The 23,892-nt window shown below is 43.4% G+C and overlaps 1 protein-coding gene across 1 annotated transcript in view; it reads right to left on the bottom strand.

Moving 5' to 3' along the window:
* The window catches only part of KHDRBS3 (KH RNA binding domain containing, signal transduction associated 3), a 127,194-nt gene that overhangs the window by 28,736 nt on the left and 74,566 nt on the right, over nt 1-23,892 (bottom strand). The window contains exons 3-6 of the mRNA XM_032223055.1: nt 20,179-20,295; nt 14,325-14,471; nt 7,159-7,298; nt 759-951 (exon numbers count right to left, since the gene is read on the bottom strand). Of these exons, the coding sequence (XP_032078946.1) occupies nt 759-951; nt 7,159-7,298; nt 14,325-14,471; nt 20,179-20,295 (597 nt within the window). The remainder of the gene's footprint in view (nt 1-758; nt 952-7,158; nt 7,299-14,324; nt 14,472-20,178; nt 20,296-23,892) is intronic.

The raw sequence follows: 23,892 nt of genomic DNA, 5'->3' as shown, positions 1-23,892 counted from the left end.
GTTCTGGGGCAGCCACGCAAAAGGATTCCCTGAATGCAGAGAGTTGCAACTTGTTCTATCCAGCCCAAATGGAGCTCCCTCGCTTCCTATGGTTCACACGGAAACTGTCCAAGAGAAGTTGCTAATTTTCTCCTCCACCATATTATCTTGTTCCAAGCAGGAGGAGGTGGCGATCAAGTGTCACCTGCTTCCCAATTAACGGGGAAACGTGCCCTACCTTGAAAGGTTGCAAAGAAAGTATTACAGCATTATGGGGCTCGGAACTCTGCCTGACCATCAGATTATAGGTCACCCTTGACTTACAACCAGAATTTCCATTGCTAAATAAGACATTGGCTAAGTGAGTTATTGCCGCATCTGACCCCCTTTCTTGCCACAGTTGTTACGTGAATCACTGCAGTTGTAAAGTCACTAATACAATTGTGAGGTGACTCTGGCTTCCCCATTAACTTTGCTTACCAGAAGGTCTCCAAAAGGTTATAGTCACCTGAGCTCAGCACACTCCAAAGACATGCCAGTTGCTAAGTATCTGAATTTCGGTCACGTAACCGTGGGGATGCCGGAATGATTTTTGAAGTGTGAAAACTGGTCATAGGTCACGTTTTCAGAGTGCTTTTGTTGTTGTTAAACTTTGAACCATCATTTAAATACATGGTGGTTAAGTCGAGGTCCACCTATATCAAGCCAGGCATGTAAAGGTGAGCCAGTCCCGTAAGAACTCGAAAGCACGTCCATTATTTTGAGAGATCAGTACTCACATATTCCCCGTAGGTATCTTGTGCCGGGAGTGGCGGGAGAGGTCGGTAACCTGCCGATGGCGGAACGCCTCTTGCTCTGGGAGTAATAAGGCTACGACCGCGACTGACGGGACCTCTGCTGGAGGGGACTCCCCGGGGCGCTGGTGCCCCTCTTGGAATGCTGGAGGGTGGGGGCAGCACAGCCCCACGTGCCCTAGGGGAAAGGAAAGAGGGAAGAGACATGAAAAGTGCACCTTCTGAGTTTTAGAACCTCCCACAAACTCTTCCAAGTTGGACACAAAGATCAGTGAGGAATTATTTATGATTCATTCCACCTAGCCCCATTTTTAATCCCCAGTGAGAACAATTAACCAGTGGCTTGCTTTAAGAGGTTGTGGGTGCTTCATCACTTGAGGGTTTTATGGTAGTGGATCTGGGTACTTGAGAGACCGCCTACTGCCAATTACCTCCGTGCGGCCAATTAGATCACATAGATTAGGCCTCCTCCGAGTTCCATCTGCCGGTCAGTGTCGACTGGCAACTACGCGGAGGAGAGCCTTCTCGGTAGCAGCTCCGACCCTTTGGAACGATCTCCCCGTGGAGATTCGTACCCTCACCACCCTCCAGACCTTCCGCACAGCCCTTAAAATCTGGCTATCCCGTCAGGCCTGGGGCTAAAGATTGTAACCCACCCGAATGGTATGAATGTTGCGCTTTTTAATTATGTATTGTTCCTATGTGTTAAATGTTTGTTTCCCCCCTCCCTCGAGTTGTAAGCCACCCTGAGTCCCCCCAGGGAAAAGGGCGGCATATAAATAAACTTTCATAACTCATAACTCATTTTAAAAAAGAGACTGGAGAGCCACTTCTTCAAAATTGTATAGGGCCAAGATGGCGAACCTATGTCATGCGTAGCCATTTGTCAGCTGGCCAGCGGGCATGTGCGCGCTGGCCAGCTGAGTTCAGCCTTTTTTTAAAGCCATTTTTCACCCTCCCCAAGCGCCAGAGGCTTTATAGGAGCTTGGGGAGGACGAAAACAGCCACCCTACCCCCGGAGGCTTCAGGAGCTTCCCTGAAGCCTCCGGAGCACGAAAACCCAGCCCTATGGGCAAACCGGAAGTTTGGGAATGGACTTCTGGTTTGCTCGTAGGGCTGGTTTAAGCCCACCGGAGCTTGCCTGAAGGCTCTGGAGGACGAAAAACGACCCTACGAGCAAACCGAAAGTCACTTCTTCCGGCCTGTCTTCTATTGTTGCGGCCCACCAGCACCCAGCGCAGTTGGCAGCAGATTCAGACAGTGAGAAGGTTGGAGAGGAACATGGGCCAGTCCTGGAGTCTGGGGAAGGCTCTGATGAGGGCTCTGTGTTGGAGGCAGAGAGCCATATGCCAGTTATCAGCTATCTTCAGAGTCAGTGAGGCAAAGAGCAGCTGGAGCCTGTTCTGAGTGTGCGCATGTGCAGAGTTGCCAGATGAATGGAACAGCTAAAGAACAGGGGTCGACTTGGGAGTAAGGCCACAAGTGGATGAATGGCCCCTCCCAGAGGAAATAAAAGAGGAGCGAAAGGGGAGTGGAGCTTGCAGGAGACAATTAATTCGCTTCATTGGTTCGTGACTCTCCGAGACTCCTTGCCAAGTTTTGCATATCAGCATGTCAGCTCTCCCAGCCAGATAATGTCTGTGACTGTAAATCCTCCCTTGAAAGACTTTGCTGGATGTGAATGAGCAGAATTCACAGTCAATTAATAAAAGGGGTTTTTGTTGGGACCAGGCATTTGTTTCATGCTCTTGGGAAGCCTTGGTCAGAACACACTGTTCTACAATACCAAGACCAATGATTGTCCAATCTCTTTGTGAAAGCCTCCAGTGATGGGGCACCTACTTCTGAAAACTTCCAAGTTGTGGTCAAAAGCAAATCTGATGTAATAGTTTCGGAAAGGAAAAAAATAGATCAGTAACTTGGCGACTGGTAATGATCTTCTCAAACGCTCATTAAGAGAAACATGCATCCCCCCCTCCCCCCGGATGGTGATATAAGCTTCCAATTTTAGATTGATTACAAGTCCTTCCGGCTGTATTTTGTCACATATATCTCATTTGTGGTGGGCTTTTCCCCAAACCTGGCTTGAGGTGAGAGATGATGCAAACTGCCATATGAAATGCTTTAATAAAGGTAAGACCTGGCCTTGTGCACTTAATAGACATGCATGATGAAATGCATTAGAGAAAGATGCAATCTACTGGGTCAGAGAGTTGCCTGCAACTCAATGGTGAAAAGAGTAAGGTTCTACATTTAGGCAAGAAAAACGAAATGCACAGGTACAGTATAGGTGGTACCTTGCTCAACAGTAGTAACTGTGAAAGGGATCTTGGAGTCCTAGTGGACAACCATTTAAATAGGAGCCAGCCGTGTGCAGCAGCTGCCAAAAAAGCCAACACAGTTCTAGGCTGCATCAACAGAGGGATAGAATCAAGATCACGTGAAGTGTTAATACCACTTTATAAGGCCTTGGTAAGGCCACACTTCGAATATTACATTCAGTTTTGGTCACCACGATGTAGAAAAGATGTGGAGACTCTAGAAAGAGTGCAGAGAAGAGCAACAACGATGATTAGGGGACTGGAGGCTAAAATGTATGAAGAACAGTTGCAGGAACTGGGTATGTCTAGTTTAATGAAAAGAAGGACTAGGGGAGACATGATAGCAGTCTTCCAATATCTCAGGGGTTGCCACAAAGAAGAGAGAGTCAAACTATTCTCGAAGGCACCTAAGGGTAGAACAAGAAGCAATGGGTGGAAACTAATCAATGAGAGAAGCAACTGAGGAGAAATTTCCTGACAGAACAATTAATCAGTGGAACCACTTGCCTCCAGAAGTTGTGAATGCTCCAACATTGGACGTTTTTAAGAAGATGTTGGATAGCCATTTGTCTGAAGTGGTGTAGGGTTTCCTGCCTAAGCAGGGGATTGGACTAGAAGACTTCCAGTGTCCCTTCCAACCTTGTTATTCTATTCTATTCCATTCCATTCCATTCCATTCCATTCTATTCTTATTCTATAACCCTTCGGATGGGAAAAAACCCTTGCAAAAATACGATTTTTATCTCTCTCTTCAGAAGGAGCCTCAATGTACATACGTACAGTCATACAAACGTGGATATAAAGATTACGTCACTAAGAAATACCGCTTTTCTTGTCTGCTTTAAGGAATAAGGAGATTAAAAAGCTTATTTTTATGCTCCAGAAACAAAACTTAAAGGATTTTAACCAAAGCAAAGGAGAGGGGAAAAAAAAAATCTGGTTTTGAAAAAAAGAAAAATAGGAGAGCTAGCAACAGCTCTGTTCTTGAGTACCAGATCAAGGGGCTCACAGCCTGTCTAATTCAAGGAACGGCATTAAAAGAAGAAGAAAAAATACATTAAAAGGCAAACAGAAGACATGGAAGAATGCACTATCTGCAAGGTTTTTCTCATTTTTTCTTTTTCTTTCTTATTGCAGAAGCAGCAGCAGATAAAGCAGACAAGATGATGAGCAGTTTGATGATGACTTCAGCGATCAATGCTTCCAACCTGAACCTTCTGTTTCACGTAACTGCAGCTCATCTTTTTGTCTCCCAGATTGACAAGGATAATAAGTGCATAATCTACAACACGCGTATGCCCCCGTCACCCCTAGATGCTATCTCTCCCAACAAATCAGGGAAAGTAGAAAACAATCGCATTTTCCCCTCCAAAAAGCTCCCGGTTTTCTTTTTCAACCAGCCAGTTCTTACATGGCTACGTGGAAAAGAAACCTTTGTGAGATATTTGCAAAAATATTCGTCGGCAGCCCTTTGTTTGCCTGATGTATTAATTTATTTCATCTAAAGAATTTATGCGGTGGTTAGGGTGAACAATGGGAACTGTTGGATGCTTGTAAAAAAAACAAAAACCCAAGATGAAAAACAAACAATTGATAAGGATCCGTCACAGACCACTGGGTTCACAGGTGACAGTTGACAAAAAATTCTTCAAAAAATGATATGCGTATAGGACCGAAAGGTCTCCAACCTTTCTGGGGTGGGTGGCCTGGAGCAGAAGGGAAGGGGAAATGATGAATGATGGGGGGCAGGGGGGAAAGTGCATGTGATCGCGGCAACACTCGCGTGACAGGGCAAGCTCCCATGATGATGCTTGCATGAGTGGGGCCACGAGCGCCCTCAACGGGTGCGTTAGTGGGGCCACAAATGTCCATGATGCTCACACCAGTGGGATCGCAATCGGCCGAGCGTGCCTGTGACAACACTCACGTGAGAGGGGCTGGCTGCCCCCTCTCGTGGCGCAGTGGTGATTAGCCCATGGTCCATTAGTGGGCTGTGGACCACAGGTTGGGAACCCCTGGGCTAATGTTTCTATACTCTTCGGTGTTGATACTCTATTTCTTCTCTATTTTACATTTGAACTATTTTGTCTTCTGGGTGAATAAATCATACACATAAAGCTATACAGTGGTACCTTGGTGCTCAACTGACTGCTTTGAAACTCATTAAATATGGGACTCAGTGCAAATGTTGTCCCGGTAGTCACTGTTTGTGTGGTACTCAACGCACAAACTAGAACTTATAATTGTTGGCTGCTTGTGACTCACGATATTATTCCTTGTGGGAAAAATTTGTTTGGTACTCATTGTTTTTGGTACTCATTGCGCCTCTCGGAGCCAATTAACGGTGAGTACCGATGTATCACTGTATGTATTTGCCTAGCAATCTTGGAAGAATTTCTAATTTTTCCTGCACCTAAAAACTACACTATGGTTTCGCATGACAATATTGGCAGGATCCAAACTGGGTTAGTCACTGGGATGAGAGGATTAGCCTACTTAGTTTTGAGATTGTGCGGGAGTCCATCCTCAGGCAACTTCTCTCTACTGGAATGTGTTGGCAAACATTGGCAGTGTGTCAATTAACATGGAGCTAGGTTTCTTCTTTCACACTAAAATCTCTTCCCTAATTAACTCTAATTTTGTCCTCATTGCTTCATTCTACAATTGCTTTGATTCTTTTCGCCATCTCTTTCTTCTGGCTAAATATCCTTTCCGAGACCAGAGCAAAACCCCTTTTTGTTTTCAACTTCTTGAAGTATCTGGTGTCACCAAAATTTTCCCCTTTCCCCATTTAGAGTCGCCATCTGTAGTGCTGGAGCATTTGCGAATTTAATAAATGTTTATCTCAACACCATGAGATACACCTGAGAGGAACTCTTTTATTATGAGCCTCAGTGGCACAGTGGTTAGAATGCAGTATTGCAGGCTACTTCTGCTGACTGCCGGCTGCCAGCAATTTGACGGTTCAAATCTCACCAGGCTCAAGGTGGACTCAGCCTTCCATCCTCCCGAGGTGGGTAAAATGAGGAACCAGATTGTTGGGGATAATATGCGGACTCTGTAAGCCGCTTAGAGAGGGCTGTAAAAGCACTCTAAGTGGTATGTAAGTCTAAGTGCAATTGCAGAAAAAATAATTACTACCAACCTGCCTTCCATTGAGGACCTGTACACTGCATGAGTCAACAAGAGGCCTGTGAAAATTTACAGACCCCTCACTTCATGGAATAAATTGTTTCAACTCCTACCGTCAAAACGACGCTATAGGGCATTGCACACCAAGACAGCTAGACACCAGAACAGTTTTCCCCTGAACGCCATCACTCTGCTAAACAAATAATTCCCTCACCACTGTCCAACTCTTCACTAAGGCTGTATTATTACTATTAGTCTTCTCATCGTTCCTATCACCCATCTCCTCCCACTTATGACTGCAGGACTGTAATTTTGTTGCTCGTATCCTTACGATTTAGATTGATATTGATTGTTTCCTGATTGCTTATTTGTACCCTATGACTATCCTTAAGTCCTGTACCTTGTGATTCGTGACGAATGTATCTTGTCTTTTTTATGTACTTCTATGTATCTTGTCTTTTTATGACAGCATATGCACCAAAGACAAATTCCTTGTGTCCAATCACACTTGACCAATGAAGAATTCTATTCTATTCTATTGCTGTTAAATTTTGATGGCTCGTTAGCCCGTGAGGTATGAAATCAAAAGACAGTAATAGGTAGTTTTCAAGTTACGACCGTAGCCTGAAATTACTGGTGTAAAATATGGTGTCGTTTAGTGGCTCAACCATTTTATGACTGTCCCCCCTTTTTTGGTCATGGTTATTAAACAAACATTCTGATCATTAAGCCAACCTGTTTTACAGAATGGGCAGGTTGTTGTTTTTTGCCAGAAGTAGACTGGAAATCGGAAAAGAAAGCTGAAAAGTGCAGTCACGTGATCACAGGATGATGCAACCCCCACCCCCCACCCCCCGCAAAGTGAGCTTATTGCCAACAGCCAGAATTTGATCTCTTCACCCCGCGCACACACAGACACGTCCCCCGCATACCTTGCCAAAGCAGGAGACAGGCCTCCCCTTGCCCTTAAAGGAGGCTTTCCACGAACTACTGGAACTTCGGCGTTTTCTGAGCCGCCATTCAAGTAAGTTAATTCCTGCAACTGTGCTTGTCGGATTTCGTCGTTGTAGTCCTGAACAGAAAAAGGGGGGAGGAAAGTGGGGGGAGGAAAAAGACATCACGCTGTTGAAGCTGCACTTGTGTCAAAGCCTTAAAAGCATTTTTTTTCCTATTTCATGGTTCTATGATTATAAGAAAGGAGAGTTGTAGAACTGGTTTATTTTTATTTATTTTTTTGGTAGAGAGCCGATTCAACACTCTGATAAAACAAAAATGGTGCAAAACAAACATCTGGAAGAAAGTATTCCATGGGGTTTAAGAAATCCAAGCCTGAAAGTCTCTTTTTTCCCCCTCTTTAAGCTTACTTTAAGCTGGTGAGGGCGCGGGGAAAAAAAATAGGCAAGAAGTGTCTTGCTGGATCAAGCTGGCTTTGAAAATATTTCCCCTCCCTCCTCCTGTTTGTCCTCCGAATCTTGTGGGAAGAGATTTAATGCTTCTGTATCTACAGACTTTATTATTTGCCGTGGTCAACAGCCCTTTACAGTCAGACCAGCGTTCTTTAAACTGCCTGAGGTCAACTTGTCTGTAACTTCCACACTGTGGAAATCCCAGAAATGGAATCCTCAATCGAATTAAGTCTTAAGAATTGCAGTTGCCAAAGCATAGTCCCGTATTTTTCGGAGTATAAGACGCTTCGAAGTATAAGACCCATCTAGCTTTAGGGGAGGAAAAGAAAAAAAAAATCTGCCTCTGCCTCCCAGCAATTTGCCTCCTTGAAGCAAACAGCAAACAGCCTGTTTCGGTTTCAGTTTAGCCTGATTACAACAGTTCACTTAGTGACCGTTCAGTTATAGTGACACTGAAAAGTGTCACTTGATTACTGTTTTCCACAATTATGACCACTGAAGCATCCCCATGGTCATGTGATTTACATCTGGATGCTTGGTGAGTAGTTTATATTTAGCAATAGCAATAGCAGTAAGACTTATATACCGCTTCATAGGGCTTTCAGCCCTCTCTAAGCGGTTTACAGAGTCAGCATATTGCCCCCAACAATCCGGGTCCTCATTTCACCCTCCTCGGAAGGATGGAAGGCTGAGTCAACCCTGAGCCGGTGAGATTTGAACAGCCGAACTGCAGTCAGCTGAAGTAGCCTGCAGTGCTGCATTTAACCACTGCGCCACCTCGGCTCTCATATTTATGACGGTCACAGCGTCCGGGGACCATAGGAGCCGAGGTGGCGCAGTGGTTAAATGCAGCACTGCAGGCTACTTCAGCTGACTGCAGTTCTGCAGTTCGGCTGTTCAAATCTCACCGGCTCAGGGTTGACTCAGCCTTCCATCCTTCCGAGGTGGGTAAAATGAGGACCCGGATTGTTGTTGGGGGCAATATGCTGACTCTGTAAACCGCTTAGAGAGGGCTGAAAGCCCTATGAAGCGGTATATAAGTCTAACTGCTATTGCTATTGCTATTGCTATTTTTGTGACCATCTGACAAAGAAAGTCAATGGGGAAGCCAGATTCACTTTAACAACCATGTTAGTAATTTAACAACTGCAGTGATTTCCTTAACAAATGCGACAAGCAAAGTCATAAAACAGGGCAAACTTCACTTAACAAATTTCTTCTTTAGAAACGTCAATATTGGGCTCAATTGTGGTTGTACGTTGAGGACTCCCTGTACTTAATATAAGCAGTTGATGTGTAGCGTAGGCTGAATTCTTCATTTGTATTCAGACTTGAGTTTTGCTGACAGGTTGGATTTTAAGAACCTTGAAAAACCTCCAAGCAGAAGGCGCCAGGCCACAAATAAGAGGCAAGCAATAAACTTTTCTACTCTCCATTGTCTGCCTTTTCAAGAGAACTGAAGGAATTATTTCAGTTCCCAGAATGCCTGCCCTAGAAAAAAAAAGACAATTTAATAATCTTGCATATTAAAAGAAGATGCGTTCTTCCTCGTGCAGGATGGAGGAAAAAACAAAATCGATAAATGAACTGAAGTTAGCTCTTCCAAGCTCAATTTCTCTTGCAGAATAGTCTATAATTGAGTTAGATAACGTTGCTTAAAGGAGGATGAAGGAAGCCAATATGGTTTCTTTCATCTTACTCCCACAGGGACTCTAGATAGGTTTCCTTTCCCACTGAAGAAATGTTACCCCGATGCTAAATTCATAAATCCTGTCAGGATTGCTAAACACTTCATTAAGTGAACAACTGGAAGAACAGCTTGAAAACATTTGTCTTTAAAAACGGGGGGGGGAGGGGGAGAGAGGCATGCCACCTTTCATATAAAAACGCAATGCACAAAATGCACAAAACACAGTTGGAACGAGTTGCATTTCTATTCTAGTGTTTTTATACATTTCTCCGCTGTAAAAATAAGAAATTTTAGCCGTAGAGGCATAAATCACAAATCTCTAAGGGCTGATCTTGAAGGATTCATGCTACCCGGATTTTAAGGTAATAAAGAATACATGTATCCATAGGTTAATGTTAATCTCTAGTTACACATAATTAGGTCCGTATTTTAAGAAGAAGAAAAGCTTTTAAGTCACAGAAGAATCAATGAAACAAGAGCAACAAAGATGATTAGGGAACTGCGGGCTAAAATATATACAGAATGGTTGCTGGAATTGGGCATGTCTAGATTAATGAAAAGAAGGACTAGAGGTGACATGATAGCAGTGTTCCGATATCTCAGGGGCTGCCACAAAGAAGAGGGAGTCAAGCTAGTCTCCAAAGCACCTTTTCAGGTAGGTCAAGAAGCAATGGGTGGAAACTAATCAAGGAGAAAAGCAACCTACAAGGAGAAATTTCTTGATAATTAAAACAATTAACCAGTGGACCAACTTGACTCCAGAAATTGTGGATGCTCTTAACACTGTAAGTTTTTAAGAAGAGAGTGGATAACCATTTATCTGAAATGGTACAGGGATTCTTGCCTAAGCAGGGTGTTGGACTAGAAGACCTCCAAGGCCCCTTGCAACTTATTTATTTATTTATTTATTTATTTATTTATTTATTTATTTATTTATTTATTTATTTATTTATTTGTCTTGTATGCCGCCCACTCCCGGAGGACTCCGGGCGGCTCACAAAAGACAAGGGAAAGGGGGGAACGAGACAAAGACAACATATTAAAAACAAAACCAACATTCACAATTTCTGTGGAGGTAGATGCTTCTCAGCTCCCCCCAGCCTGCTGGAACAGCCAGGACTTAGTGGCTTTGCGGAAGGCCGGGAGGGTAGTAAGGATCCAGATCTCAACAGGGAGCTCGTTCCAGAGGGCCGGAGCTGCAACAGAGAAGGCTCTCCCCCGGGAAGTCGCCAGCCGACATTGGCTGGCGGATGGAATCCGGAGGAGACCCAACCTGTGCGATCTAATTGGTCTGAGAGAGGTAATCGGCAGGAGGCGGTCTCTCAGGTAACTATTCTATTCTATTCTATTCCCATCCCTATCCCATTCTGAAATTTCTGTGCCTTGGTCTCTAGTTCTGATATTTATTTCATAGGAAGCGGGGAGGTGATTATTTTTTTTTGTGCTTATTGCGATTTATAAACACACAAACTGTTTTCCAAACGAATACTGGAGATTGTTTACAAGAAGGTTGTACTACAAAACATTGAACAAGCCGTGAAAGACCAATGAAATGATATTAGTCTAGAGATACTAGAGATCAGTCCATATAGGTAGTCCTCGACTTACACCACTTCATTCAATGGCCTTTCAAAGTTATAACAGCACTGGGGGGAAAAGTGACCTATGACCGTTTTTCTCACTTACAACCGCTGCAGCATCCCCACGGTCACATGACCAAAATTCAGATGGCTGAAAACTGAGTCATATCTATGGCGGTTGCAATGTCCCTGGGTCATGTGATCATCTTTGGCAGAGTCAATGGGGAAGCCAGACTCACTCAACTACTGTGTTACTAACGGAACAACTGCAGTTATTCACTTAACTCTAGCAGGAAAAGTCGTACAATGGGGCAAAAACTCACTTAACAAATGTCTCGCTTAGCCACAGAAATGTGGGGCTCAATTGTGATCATAAGTCACAGGCTACTTGTATTATTATCAACCTGGAGAACGTTGGTTGGTTATGGTCCTGGCACTATTTTATCTTCCTTCACAATTTTAATGTAGTAACACAGCAGCCTTGCCAACATACTGCAAGTGTTATATAACAAGTAACTTATCTATCTATCTATCTATCTATCTATCTATCTATCTATCTATCTATCTATCTATCATCTATCTATCTATCTATCTATCTATCTATCTATCTATCTATCTATCATTTATTTTTATTTATTTTTATTAAATATATTTATATGCCGCCCAATCCCAAAGGACTCCGGGCAGCTAACTTACATATTTCCAGACCCCAAACAGCATACTTGGGTTTCAGGCTTCTTCATAACACTGTCACTTCAGTGCAAAAGTGCAAGAGTTATCTAACGTTCAGAAGATTTAGGAATGCATTCATTTCTAACGACTAAAATACTTAATTTATCATGTCTTTGTAATGATAAATTCTATTACTGTTTTTTTTTTTAGGGAATTACAAAATTTATAGAATCTTGAAATGACTGTGTAGATTTATGTATAAGCCCATCCACGGATAAGCTGACCCCTTTTAACCTAAAAAAACGTGAAAAAGTGCCACCCACAAATAATTCAACCCTCAAATATTTCATGTGTTTTAATTTTTAATAATTGGCTTATGTGGATAATCCATGGATTATCAATTTTTCATGGCATTGTAATTAAAAATTCAAGGGTCAGCTTATCTCCGCATGGGTTTATATGTGAGCATATATGGAATATATGGGTATTTTTTAAAGTATTATTGTGTATGCATAGGAAAGCCCAATCTGTGCATAAGCTGAACCCAATTTTGGGGACTGTACTTTGACACAGAAAATTCTCAGTTTATTTGCGTGTATATACCGTATTTTTCGGAGTATAAGACACACCTTTTTACCCCCTAAAAGAGTGGTGCATCTTATACACTGAATTAGCCCCTCCCCTACATCCCATTTTTGTGAAAAACGGCCCGTTGTTTTGCAAAAACTGAGGTGTTGTTGCCTTCCCCCAGCCCCCAGAAGCACTGCAGGTTTCAGCAGAGCTGGGTGAAGGCAAAAATGCCCCCGTTTCTGTGAAAAATGGCCGGTTTTCTGCCAAAACGGGGGCATTTTTGCCTTCACCCAACCCTGCTGAAGCCTGCAGAGTTCTCCTAGGGGCTGGGGAAGACAAAAACTTTTTTTTCTTACTTATTTCTTCGAAATCTTGTTGCGTCTTATAGTCCAAAAAATTACTGTATGTGGTATACTGCATGCCAAGTGGTTTGCGACATATAGTAAAACTCAATTTAACATATTCCTGGGTAGAAGCTAACTGTTAAAACTTAAGTGACCATTAGATTCAATACAAGTGTACACCATCTGCATAATTTATGTCAATGACATAAATTGGCAGAATTAATGTAAAGTTCAGTGAACCATTTAAACGAGTACGGATATAATGAGTGAAGCCCATTATTTTAGAGAAAATGTCCAAATACGTATACTGTCTGCTGAAGCCAAAAATAAATTGGAGCCTAATCAAGGGTTTCCTGTACATGCAAATATTTCAATCCTTGAGATAACTATAAAGTGCTATCTCATTTGGTATTCTCTTCTCTTTTTGCATGGTTCGGCAAAACTTTTATGCTAGGCCATTAAAATATTTTAATTTTTAAGTATTGTAATGCTTCTGTTCTGTAGGCTGCTTTCGATCATCTTAATGTTTTCCGCTTTTATGGTCTTTTGAAATTGGCTTCTTTTTTTAAAATTTATCAGCAGTGGGAAAGTAAATCAAGAAGTATTTGTCCTAATAATCTACGACATGAACGTACCACCCTTAACTGGATTACCTGCGGCTACATACTCATTACTGTATTTTTAAAGGTTTTGAAGAGGCAAATAAAAAAAAAAGTTTTTGCACTCTGCAAACCTCCCCAAAACAGCCTGTTTTTCACAAAAATGGGCCCATTCCCCCCCCCAAAAGGCATGAATAGCCTTTAGGGGGCTTACAGAGTGCTCCTGCGGGGGTGGGGTGAGGCCAAAAACGAGAAAAAAACGGCCCATTTTTCGTTAAAAAAAGGGGCATGGATAGGCTTTAGGAAGCTTATAGAGTGCTCCTGAGGCTGGGGTGATAAAATTGAGCAAAAAACGGGCTGTTTTTTGCTCATTTCTACCCTCCCCAGCCCCCAGGAGCTCTCTAAAAGCTTCCTACAGGCTATGCACAGACATTTTGGGGAAGGTTGCGGGAATTCGGGAGGAAAAAAATGCTGTATTCAGTGTATAAGATGCACCCAGATTTTCAGCCTCTTTTTTGAGGGAAAAATGTGCCTCTTATACACTGGTATTTGGAGAAAACTAACTGCCTGATTAAAGTGACCAATAAGACAATCAGGCCAGTGTCTAATAATCAAATCCACTTGTAAGTAGTGGGTTGGGAAAATTGTCCAAATCATCTGCAATGGTATTGAAACGACCAAAGTACATTAGAAACCCATGGGTTAAAATAATGGACTTCATATGCCTGCATTAACTTAGATCACCAAATTAATAATGCCGTAAAGAATGGTAACACTCAACTTAAGTACAAGGGACCATATACTCTATTTACAACCATTCCTTTAATGACGGTCTTGAGGCCAAATCGGCGCTGAAAAAAATTACTTATGATCGTTTTTCACACTTATGGCTGTTACAGCATTCCCACGGTCACATGATCAAACTTTGGATGCTTGGCAACTGGCATGTACTTATGACGGTTGCAGTGTTCCGGGGTCAAGTGATCATCTTTTGCCACGTCCACCCCGGTCCCCCGAAGTCAAACACAACGCTGATGCAGTCATCAATAAAATCGAGTCTGACACCCCTGTGTTAGGGATTTGATCAGATTTTTTTCTTAGTTGTTTTGCATTTTGACTTTTGTAACATTTTGTAATTCTTTTCATTTCATTTCAATTCTGTCTGCTGCCCAGAGTCATTGAAACTGAAGAATGAATGAACGAATGAACAAGAGTAATGGCAGTGATCGGTACTTACAGGAATGAGAAATTTCTTAATTTCTTCCAGCGCATGTCCCATTCTGGCATAGGCTTCAGCTGGCGGGGCAAACACTTCGATGAGAACATGCAGATCATCGTTTAGATGGAAATACTTTGCCTCTCCACTTTTCCTCAATTCTTCTTCCTGGGAAGATAGAAAAATATCGCATGAAATCATTGCATGAAGAAATGCAAGAAGTCAGACCATGATCATGGAATGTTTTACACACTGCTAGGGGTCGAGGGGGGAGAAGGGAGTAATTAACCAAAATGAATTTGGGAATAAATATACCGTATGGATTTTTGTGTCATCACTTAGCTAAATAATTCTAAGATACCATGGGGCCCACTCTGCTAATCTTTTATGGCATACAGGTCGTCCTTGAAGTATGACTACAATTGAGCCCTTTATAATCTATAACCAAGCCAATTTTATGCGTAGAAACTAGGTCTCATGTCTTATAGATAACAAGTATCTATATGGCAGTATTGCTCAACTTTAGGCACTTTTAACATCTTTAGACTTCAACTCCCAGAATTCCACAGCAAGCAATTCTGGGAGTTGAAGTCCAGAGGTGACCAAGATTGAGAAAAAATATTATGTGGTACCAGAGAGAGAATTCTGAATTAGATTGAATTTTGCCAACAATCCTGTCATGGTTCCATTCCATAGCTTAGGGGTCAGCAACCTGTGGCTCTGGAGCCGCATGTGGCTCCTTTCACCTTCGGCTCCCTGTTGCTGGTCGGCTCCACAACTGATAGGGCTTTTGGTTAGGACAGGTAGAGGAAAAAGGACGTCACACTTGGAGGAGACAATAGTGAGGGAACAGGACTTCCAGTTGGCTTCAGAATTGAATGGGGGGGGGGGGGTTTCCCGTTAGAACCTTTGTGGCTCTTTGAGTGTTTAAGGTTACCGACCCCTGCCCTAGCTGTTCAACAAATCTACGATGGTCTGCCTCTTAATCAAAAATTTGCTGGATTTTATACCACCGCCTTTGTAACCTGAAGTGGAACAAGGTGGAGCTACGCATCTTCTAAAGAACTTCCAGCCTTATGGGAATTCTCAAAATCCTGCTCTGCTCTTAGAAATAAGATATACTTTGGATACCCCATTAAAAGCGGCTTATTTTCTCATTGACCCACCCACCACCAAAGGCCTAGATACCAGGAAAGATCTTGGAAGCCTGAAGGGGAAAAAAAATAACTATCTCCCAGGCTTTCTGGAAATGAAAGCTGAACAGACCTGTTGGCCTCTACAGCTGTCAATCAGCTAAGTATTGTAGCGCTGGCTTTAATATAGGCAACCTTCATTCACCCCACTTGATCACACCAAAAGAAGCACCAAACGAGCCCGAAGTGGCATGCGGCGCCTTGTCTCCCATCACGGGGGCCTTGCCTGTTTGTCTTCCGGGTTTTTGGCGTGCATGTCCACGCGACACTCAGCTGTCCACGTGCGCGACAGTGCCAAAAACTGGTGTGCACATGCATGATTGTTGGGTGAGCATGCACGACACAACTTGGAAGTTCAGCTTTTCCATAGTGAGGCTCTGACAGGTGGGCATGTGATGTTTCCGGTGCCAAAAAGCTTCGCCATCACTGCTCTAGCACATAACGTTAAAGTCTGCTTTCAGTTTTCGCCTTTGTCACAACACTTTTCTTTCCCCAAGTGTTCTATTTTTGCTCAACTTCCTCTGTTCTGCCATTCTATCTTATCTCTGTTGCCTGGCAACTGAAATATTGGGATGCTTACCCAGATGGCATTGACCCTTTCAACACATATAGGGAATCACGGATGAACCACAGATGGGATAAAAGAGGGGAGGGGAAAAGGGAGGTCTGGAACAAATATGCCTTTTGGTATTTCGACCCCATCTACTTAGAACTAGTTGATAAATTAAGTTAGCCATCTCAAAATCTGGATTCTTTCTACCTACCTACCTACCTAGAGCATTTTCAAAATAAACACAGTGGCCCACCCCAGGTGTAGTGGTAAAAGGAATGTGTGTGTGTGTATTTGTGTGTATTTGTGTGTATATGTACACACACACACACACACACACACAAACTTCCATTTTCCACTGCACTTAGGTGGGCCATTCCGTTTATTTCATTAAAGGCTTGGGCATGCTGTGTTATGCTTTGTGAAGAATTAGATAAAATATTGCTTGTAAAATAAGATAAATGGGTGCTGATTGGAGGAAAAACAAAACTAGACCTACAGAGCAATGTTACTAAGGATTTGAGGAGGGGCATTTAAGGACATTCCTTGCCCACAAGTACATCAGAAGCTTCTGGTATACTTAATAGTTAGAAATCCGTGATGGCCTCTCTAGCCTATGTGTGTTCTGAAGTGCTTCTATGGTATTGTTCTAGCTAGGGTGTATTAGAAATACTCTAGGCTACACTGTTTTTCCAATGAGGACCATAGACGCACATTTGACCAATCTGGTTAAAAGTTCTCGCATCTGCTCTTAGTTTGTGTCCTTGATTATGAGCTATGTAGGTTTGTGTCACTCAGAAATTACCTCTGGGTAAAGGTTCCCCTCGCACATATGTGCTAGTTGTTCCTGACTCTAGGCATCAGTGCTCATCTCTGTTTCAAAGCCGAAGAGCGAGCGTTCTCCATGGTCATGTGAGCGGCATGATTAAATGCTGAAGGCGCACGGGACACTGTTACCTTCCCACCAAAGGTGGTTCCTATTTTTCTACTTGCATTTTCTTTTACGTGCTTTCGAACTGCTAGGTTGGCAGAAGCTGGGACAAATGATGGCGTTCGGGATTCGAACTGTCGACCTATCTGATCGACAAGCTCAGCAGCCACTGAGCCACCGCGTCGCTCTAACCAAGGTAGACAAAATGGGGCAAAACTCACTCAACAACTATCTCACTTAGCAAAAGAAATTTTGGGCCAAAGGCACATGGAATGCTGTTACCTTCCCACCAAAGGTGGTTCCTATTTTTCTACTTGCATTTTTACATGCTTTCCAACTGCTAGGTTGGCAAAAGCTGGGACAAGTAATGGGAGCTCACTCTGTTATGCTGCGCTAGGGGTTCAAACCGCCGAACTGCCGACCTTCCGATCGACAGTCTTAGCCACTGAGCCACTGCTTCTCTTACTTCTGGGTAACCATCTTTTTATTCCGAAATTTACAGCAAAAATAATGGGATCGGTTGACAGGCCCACGTAAATTGGGGAAGCTAACACACGTCAAAAGACGGATAGTTTGAGAAACAACGGTTAGTGGTAAGAAAGAACGAGTAGAAGAAAAGATATATAAGGCCTCTGTCTTATTATCCTCTCCGTTTCTTTATTTCTTATTTTATTTCTTTATTGGTGGCATTGAGACAAACCGTGTTTGGTCCCCTCTCTGCATTCCAGTGCTGTCTTGCTCATAACTTAAAACGAAGGCGACTTTCGAAAGATGAAGAGAATTCTTTACTTTTTTAAGCAATTTAGCAAAGTCCACAAACAGAACGGAGTAGGAGCTGCGAGTAATAAATTTAATCTGGGGGAAAAAAAGCTAACCCAGCTTTCAGAAAATCCTTTTTAACAGTGAGAGCTATTAGGCTCTAATAGTCTCCCGTGGGAAACAATGCACGCCCCGATATCCTGAATAATTTAAAGAGTGAACAAAGCAGAGAGATACAACAAACAAACAAATACCTGGTAAAGCAACCCTCGCAGGCTCTACTAAGATGGTCTAAAGAGCATCCAGGATGGAAAAAGTGCACATTAAAACTGTAATAAAGGTATTGTATGGTAATGGGTGGTGGTGGTGGGGGGCTGTCGAGCAAAGTGAACAAGAGGATTACAGACCAGCTCCTTGCTGGTTCAGACAACAGATAACAGCGAAGGTTACTGAAATAGCAATAGCACTTAAGGCTTATATACCACTTCACAGTGCTTTACAACACGCTCTAAGTCAGAGGTGGCAAACACGTTTTCATTGAGAGAGGGATGCATCAGGGTTGAGTCGGACCTTGGGGGGGAAAGGGGCTGGGGTGGGGGTGGCCTGCTCGCAACTGTTCTTCAAACGTAAGAAGAACGGTTGCAGGAACTGGGGATGTCTAGTTTAATGGAAAGAAGGACTAGGGGAGAGATGATAGCAGTGTTCCGATATCTCAGGGGTTGCCACAAAGAAGAGGGAGTCAAACTATTCTCCAAAGCATCTAAGGGCAGGACAAGAAGCAATGGGTGGAAACTAATCAAGGAGAGAAGCAACTTAGAACTGAGGAGAAATTTCCTGACAGTGAGGACAATTAATCAGTGGAACAGAAGTTGCCTCCAGAAGTTGTGAATGCCCCAACACTGGAAGTCTTTAAGAAGATGTTGGATAGCCCTTTGTCTGGAACAGTATAGGGTTTCCTCTCTAGGCAGGGGATCGGACTAGAAGACCTCCAAGGTCCCTTCCAACTCTGGTATTGTACTGTATTGTATTCATGTCAGTCTGTGGCAGTCCAAATGATCTGTCAGCAAAAGAAGGCTCCCGAGCTCCGTTTCCGACTGTGTAGGCCTCCTGCAACCCTCTGCCAGCAAAAATGGAGCTCGGGAGGGCCGCGTGCCCAAGGTCATACAGACAGCTGTCATGCCTAGGGCAGAACTAGAACTCACTATCTCCTGGTGATTGGACCAAGGTCATCCAGATGTTTTCATGCCGAAGAGGGGACTAGAATTCACCATCTCCTGGTGTTTGGACCAGTCAGCCAGCAGCTACCAGGCCTCAGGCAGGACTAGAACTCCCAGTCTCCTAGAGATTGGCCCAAAGTCACCCAGCCGGATTTCATGCTTAAGGTGGACTCCAGCTCACCATTTCCTAGTTTCTAACCTATCTTAAACACTAAACCAAACTGGCTCCCTAAAAGTGAAATTAAGATTTGAGTGCCCATACCATGGTGGTAAGGATTTTGTACACTGCTACCATGTTTCCCCGAAAATAAGACAGGATCTTATTTTCTTTTCACCCCCCCCCAAAAAAAAAATAAGCACTTGGCCTTTATTTTCGGGGAGGTCTTATTATTTTTGAGTTGCAGGAGCCGGCGAGCGTGGTCACCTCATGGCTTCTGCTGTGTTGCAATATTTTTGGGGAGAGCTTATTGTCGGGGGAGGGCTTATTTTAGCGCATGCGCTCAAAAGCATGACTGGGCTTAGTTTGGTTTTTTATTTGGTTTGGTTTTATTTGTCTTGTATACCGCCCACTCCCGAAGGACTCCGGGTGGCTTACAATAAACAAGGGAGGGGATAAATAAACAAAACAATACTTTAAAATCCACAACAGTCACAGTTTCCGTGGGGCTGGATATTTCGAAAGCCCCCCGGCCTGCAGGAGCAGCCAGGACTTAACGGCTTCGCGAAAGGCTGGGAGGGTAGTAAGGGTCTGGATCTCCATGGGGAGGTCGATCCAGAGGGCTGGAGCTGCGACAGAGAAGGCTCTCCCCCGGGGAGTCGCCAGCTGACATTGGCTGGCAGATGAAATCCGGAGGAGACCTAACCTGTGAGATCTAATCGGTCTGTGGGAGGTAATCGGCAGGAGGCGGCTTAATATCCAGGGAGGTCTCATTTTCGGGAAAACAGGGTAGGAGTTCATGAGGAGGAATTTAGAGGGTAGTTTGGGCAGTCAACAGTCCATTCCAACTATCCTCAAAAGGCGTGCAAAAAGCCTGCATTTTGTCCAGGGCAAGGAATGTGTGGTGGGAAGAGCAAAATGCATGCAGAATGCAAATCGGGATAGGTCATTATATACACCTTGACGTGTGTTTGCTTTTAATTCTCGCCAGGCTACCCGAGGATTGGTGAGGAAAGACACACACACAGCAGTACAGCGCATGCAACGATCTTCAGCCAGCAATTTTACCTTTGCTTTATCCCTCATGGATCCTTTTCCCAATATTGACATTTTTGTCAATGTCTCCTCTTGCAAGCGCTTCAGAGAGTTGCCACGCGGGCCCAAAAGTTTCCCCACAAAGTTGAACTGAAAGACAAAATGAGCAACAATAAAAAAAAACAATAAAGTATCAGTGCAACAGTGCTGAGAAGCTGTAAGCTTGACTTAAGATTCGTGCCGGGGATAAAAAAAAAATAAAAAATGCTGCTGAAAACAGCACTTGTCTATTTCTGGGAAATAAAGAAACACATTAAGCTGTAAATTTTGCTGCCGCTGAGAATGAGAGGAGGAACAGAGGGGGGAAAAAAATTACCACCATAATGCTAGCACTTTTTGCTGCTAGAAGCTTTCTCTGCATTAAAAAAAGTTCTAGGTAATACGAAGCTACATAAGGATGAAAAAGGCACAAAGTATTTTGTAGGGATCTGAAAGCAAAAATCTGGAGCTCCAATTCTGTCAAAAATAATAAAATGATACCCATCGAGTTGCATCCGTTTCAGTGACAAACAGATACAGGGAGGCCTCATTTTAGAACCACAACTGCACCCAAAATGTATGTCGCTAAGCAAGACAGCTGTTGAGTTTCGCCCCATTTTATGACCTGTCTTGCCACACTGGTTAAGTGAGTCACTGCAGCTGTGAAGGAAATAACACAGTTATTAAGTAAGTCTGCCCCTCTCGTTGACTTTTCTTGTCAGAAGGTCCCCAAAAAAGTGATCACACAATCCCAGGTCACTGCGACAATCATAAATGTATGCCAGTTGCTGAGCGTCCACTGCTGCCATCAAACTAAACAGTGATGCAGTTTGTTAAAAGACACTCAATTGTGCCTCTGTAAAAAGTGGCGAGGACAGGAAAAAGATGTACTCTCCTCATCCGACGCAAAAAATGCAGATGTTGCTTTGAACGCTGTTCCTTCTAAGAATCTTTAATGGGGAAATGGAGAAAAAAATTACAATACAACAGTGGTTCCCAAACTTGGCAACTTTAAGACTTGTGGACTTCAACTCCCAGAGTGGACTTCAACTCCCAGAGCAGAGCTGGCTGGAGAATTCTGGGAGTTGAAGTCCACAAGTCTTAAAGTTGCCAAGTTTGGGAACCACTGCAATACATAATACTACACATATTAACCTCAAGTAGAATCCTTTTAGCACAGAATTGGAAACAAGCAAGATACTCTCCCAGACCCAATTATAAGAAGGAAAATGTATGAATGCGCAGAAATGGATAGACTGTCTATGGAAATGAAGGAGAGGGGAGAAACCGAGTACTACCACATTTGGAAGAGACGGTATTCCTGAGAGTAAACATAAAACTTAAGATACAAACGGTAAAAGTATAATATATAGAGTGTATTTAAATAAGGACATAGCTTAGGATAGTGACATAGAAATAGAATTTTTGGTGAATAGGATTCTTATAAAAGATATGGATACTGATATGGAAAAGCTGTTATAAGTATAAATTTGTTTCGTGTTTTAAATGTTAGAAAATTCAATAAATACTATTTTTTTAAAAAATGCTCTCAGTTGTGCCTCTGTAAAAAGTGGCCAAAACAGGAGGAGAAAGATGTGCTCTCCTCTCTCAATGCAGATGTTGATTTGCACACTTCACTAAGGATGATGTGTGAATAACACCATGAGCTATGGGCAAAATTTCCACTGATCCATTTTCTCCCTTTATCTCACAAGTCAGAGAAAGGCAAGGTCCAGACCAGGGTTGTTCACAGGTGGCTGGGGAATTCTGCGAGTTGAAGTCCACAAGTCTTAAAGTTGACAAGATTGGACATTTCTGGTTTAGACACTGAAAATGTTCATCTCTACTGGGAAAGGACAGAGATTGACAGGAGATGACACTGACATTCTAGGGCAAAGCAAGACAAGAGTTGACAGAACCAGCCGAGATGGTTTCCAGCAGTGAGAAGGCAATCTGTCTCTGATCTGACCCTCAAGAGATAAAAACCTAAAAATAAGCTCTCTCTTGAGGGGGAAGAAAATGGTCCCCTTGAGGACGGAATGGCCTTTTGATGAATGGAAGACGGCAAAAGTACCAGCGATGCAGGGATGTAAGCTGTAGCATTCATGTTCTCTGGGCAGATGATTTCAGCTCTTTTGGGATGGCTCAAAAGGAGCCCTAGAGATTACTCAGAGCTGTGGAATTTATTGTTCTTTTTTTTTTGCCTTTCAAACGCCTGCAGAATTTCTATCGGATTGACTGTCACGGAGCTGGAGAAACCTGTCCAGTTAAGATACTTAGATGGCAATCACTGCATCCAAGTTTTGCCTTACCATTTTGTGGATTTTCTGCAGTTCTTGGTCCCTTAGCACATAACTGGGAAAATGTTTCAATGCAGAAAACTCTGGGTCAGGCTGTATCTTAGCATGAACATGTGTAACCGCTGGGGTGCATCTGCATTTGGAAAAGCCATGGCGGCACAGCGGTGAGAATGCAGAATGGCAGGCCTGAGTATTAACTGGCTCGTTTCCAAGATACAGCTTCAAGTCAAAATTGCGTCCAAATAATTCAAAATTAGGAGCCGTGGTGGCGCAGGTTAGAGTGCAGTACTGCAGGCTACTTCTGCTGACTGCCAGCTGCCTGCAAATTTGGCAGTTCAAATCTCACCAGGCTCCAGGTTAACTCAGCTTTTCATCCTTCCAAGGTGGGTAAAATGAGCACCCAGATTGTTAGGGGCAAGATGCTGACTCTGTAAACTGCTTAGAGAGGGCTGTAAAAGCACAATGAAGCAGTATATAGTCTCTATTGCTATTGCTATTAGATATATGTACAGGTGGTCCTCAACGTATGACCAAAAAGGAGGTCCAAATTGCTAAGAGATTTCTCTTAAGACATTTCTTAAGTGAGTTTTGCCTCATTTTATGACTCTCTTTGCCACAGTTGTTAAGTAAATCACTGCAGTTGTTAAGTTGGTAAAGGGGTGAAGTGAATCTGATTTCCCCATTGACTTTGCTTATGAGAAGGTTGCAAATGGGACCACGTGACTCCAGGACAGTACGACTGTCATAAATATGAGTCACTTGCAAGCATCTGAATTTCGATCACATGACCATGGAGATGGTCACGTGTGTGAAAAGAGGTCGTAAGTCCTTTTTTCCCCAGTGCTGTTGCAAGTGAACGGTCTCTAAATATAAAGTGTTGTAAGATGAGTTACGTGTATTTGTATGGTTTTATTGCTTTAAATGTTGTAAGCTACTCAGACTCAGCTTGTGGAGAGAGAGGGAAAAAAAGAGGAGGTGGCAAGAGGGAGAGACAGAGAGGGAGGGAGGGAAAGGAAGGAAGGAGGTATTTCAAAGCATCATGGTGGTCTTTCTTTCCTTATGCCCATGATGGTGAACCTGTGGCACGCGGAGTCCTATCTACAGCTCAGTTTCAACACACATGTGGCATGCATCTCCCGCCAGCCAGCTGATTTTCGGGCCTCAACCGCACATGCGGGAGACGCACATGCATGCACAGGGGAAGCACGGGGGGGGGGGGGTTGCCTCTCACCCCTGTGGCCTGTTTCTGGTCCCAAGGGGCTTGAGGCCTGCTAGGCCTAAAACAAGGCGCGCGTGGGGGTGGTGGTGGTTATGTACATGCACAGGGGGTTGTGCACGCATGCACAGGGGACGGGGCACATTGCATTATGGTTGTGAGCATGAGTGTGTGGGCTGTTGCGCGTATGTG

The sequence above is a fragment of the Thamnophis elegans genome, chromosome 8 (assembly GCF_009769535.1).
Source record: "Thamnophis elegans isolate rThaEle1 chromosome 8, rThaEle1.pri, whole genome shotgun sequence".
In the NCBI taxonomy this organism is placed as follows: Eukaryota; Metazoa; Chordata; class Lepidosauria; order Squamata; family Colubridae; genus Thamnophis; species Thamnophis elegans.
The sequence above is the reverse complement of the archived record's forward strand: the minus strand, read 5'-3'. Positions and strand labels throughout refer to the sequence as shown.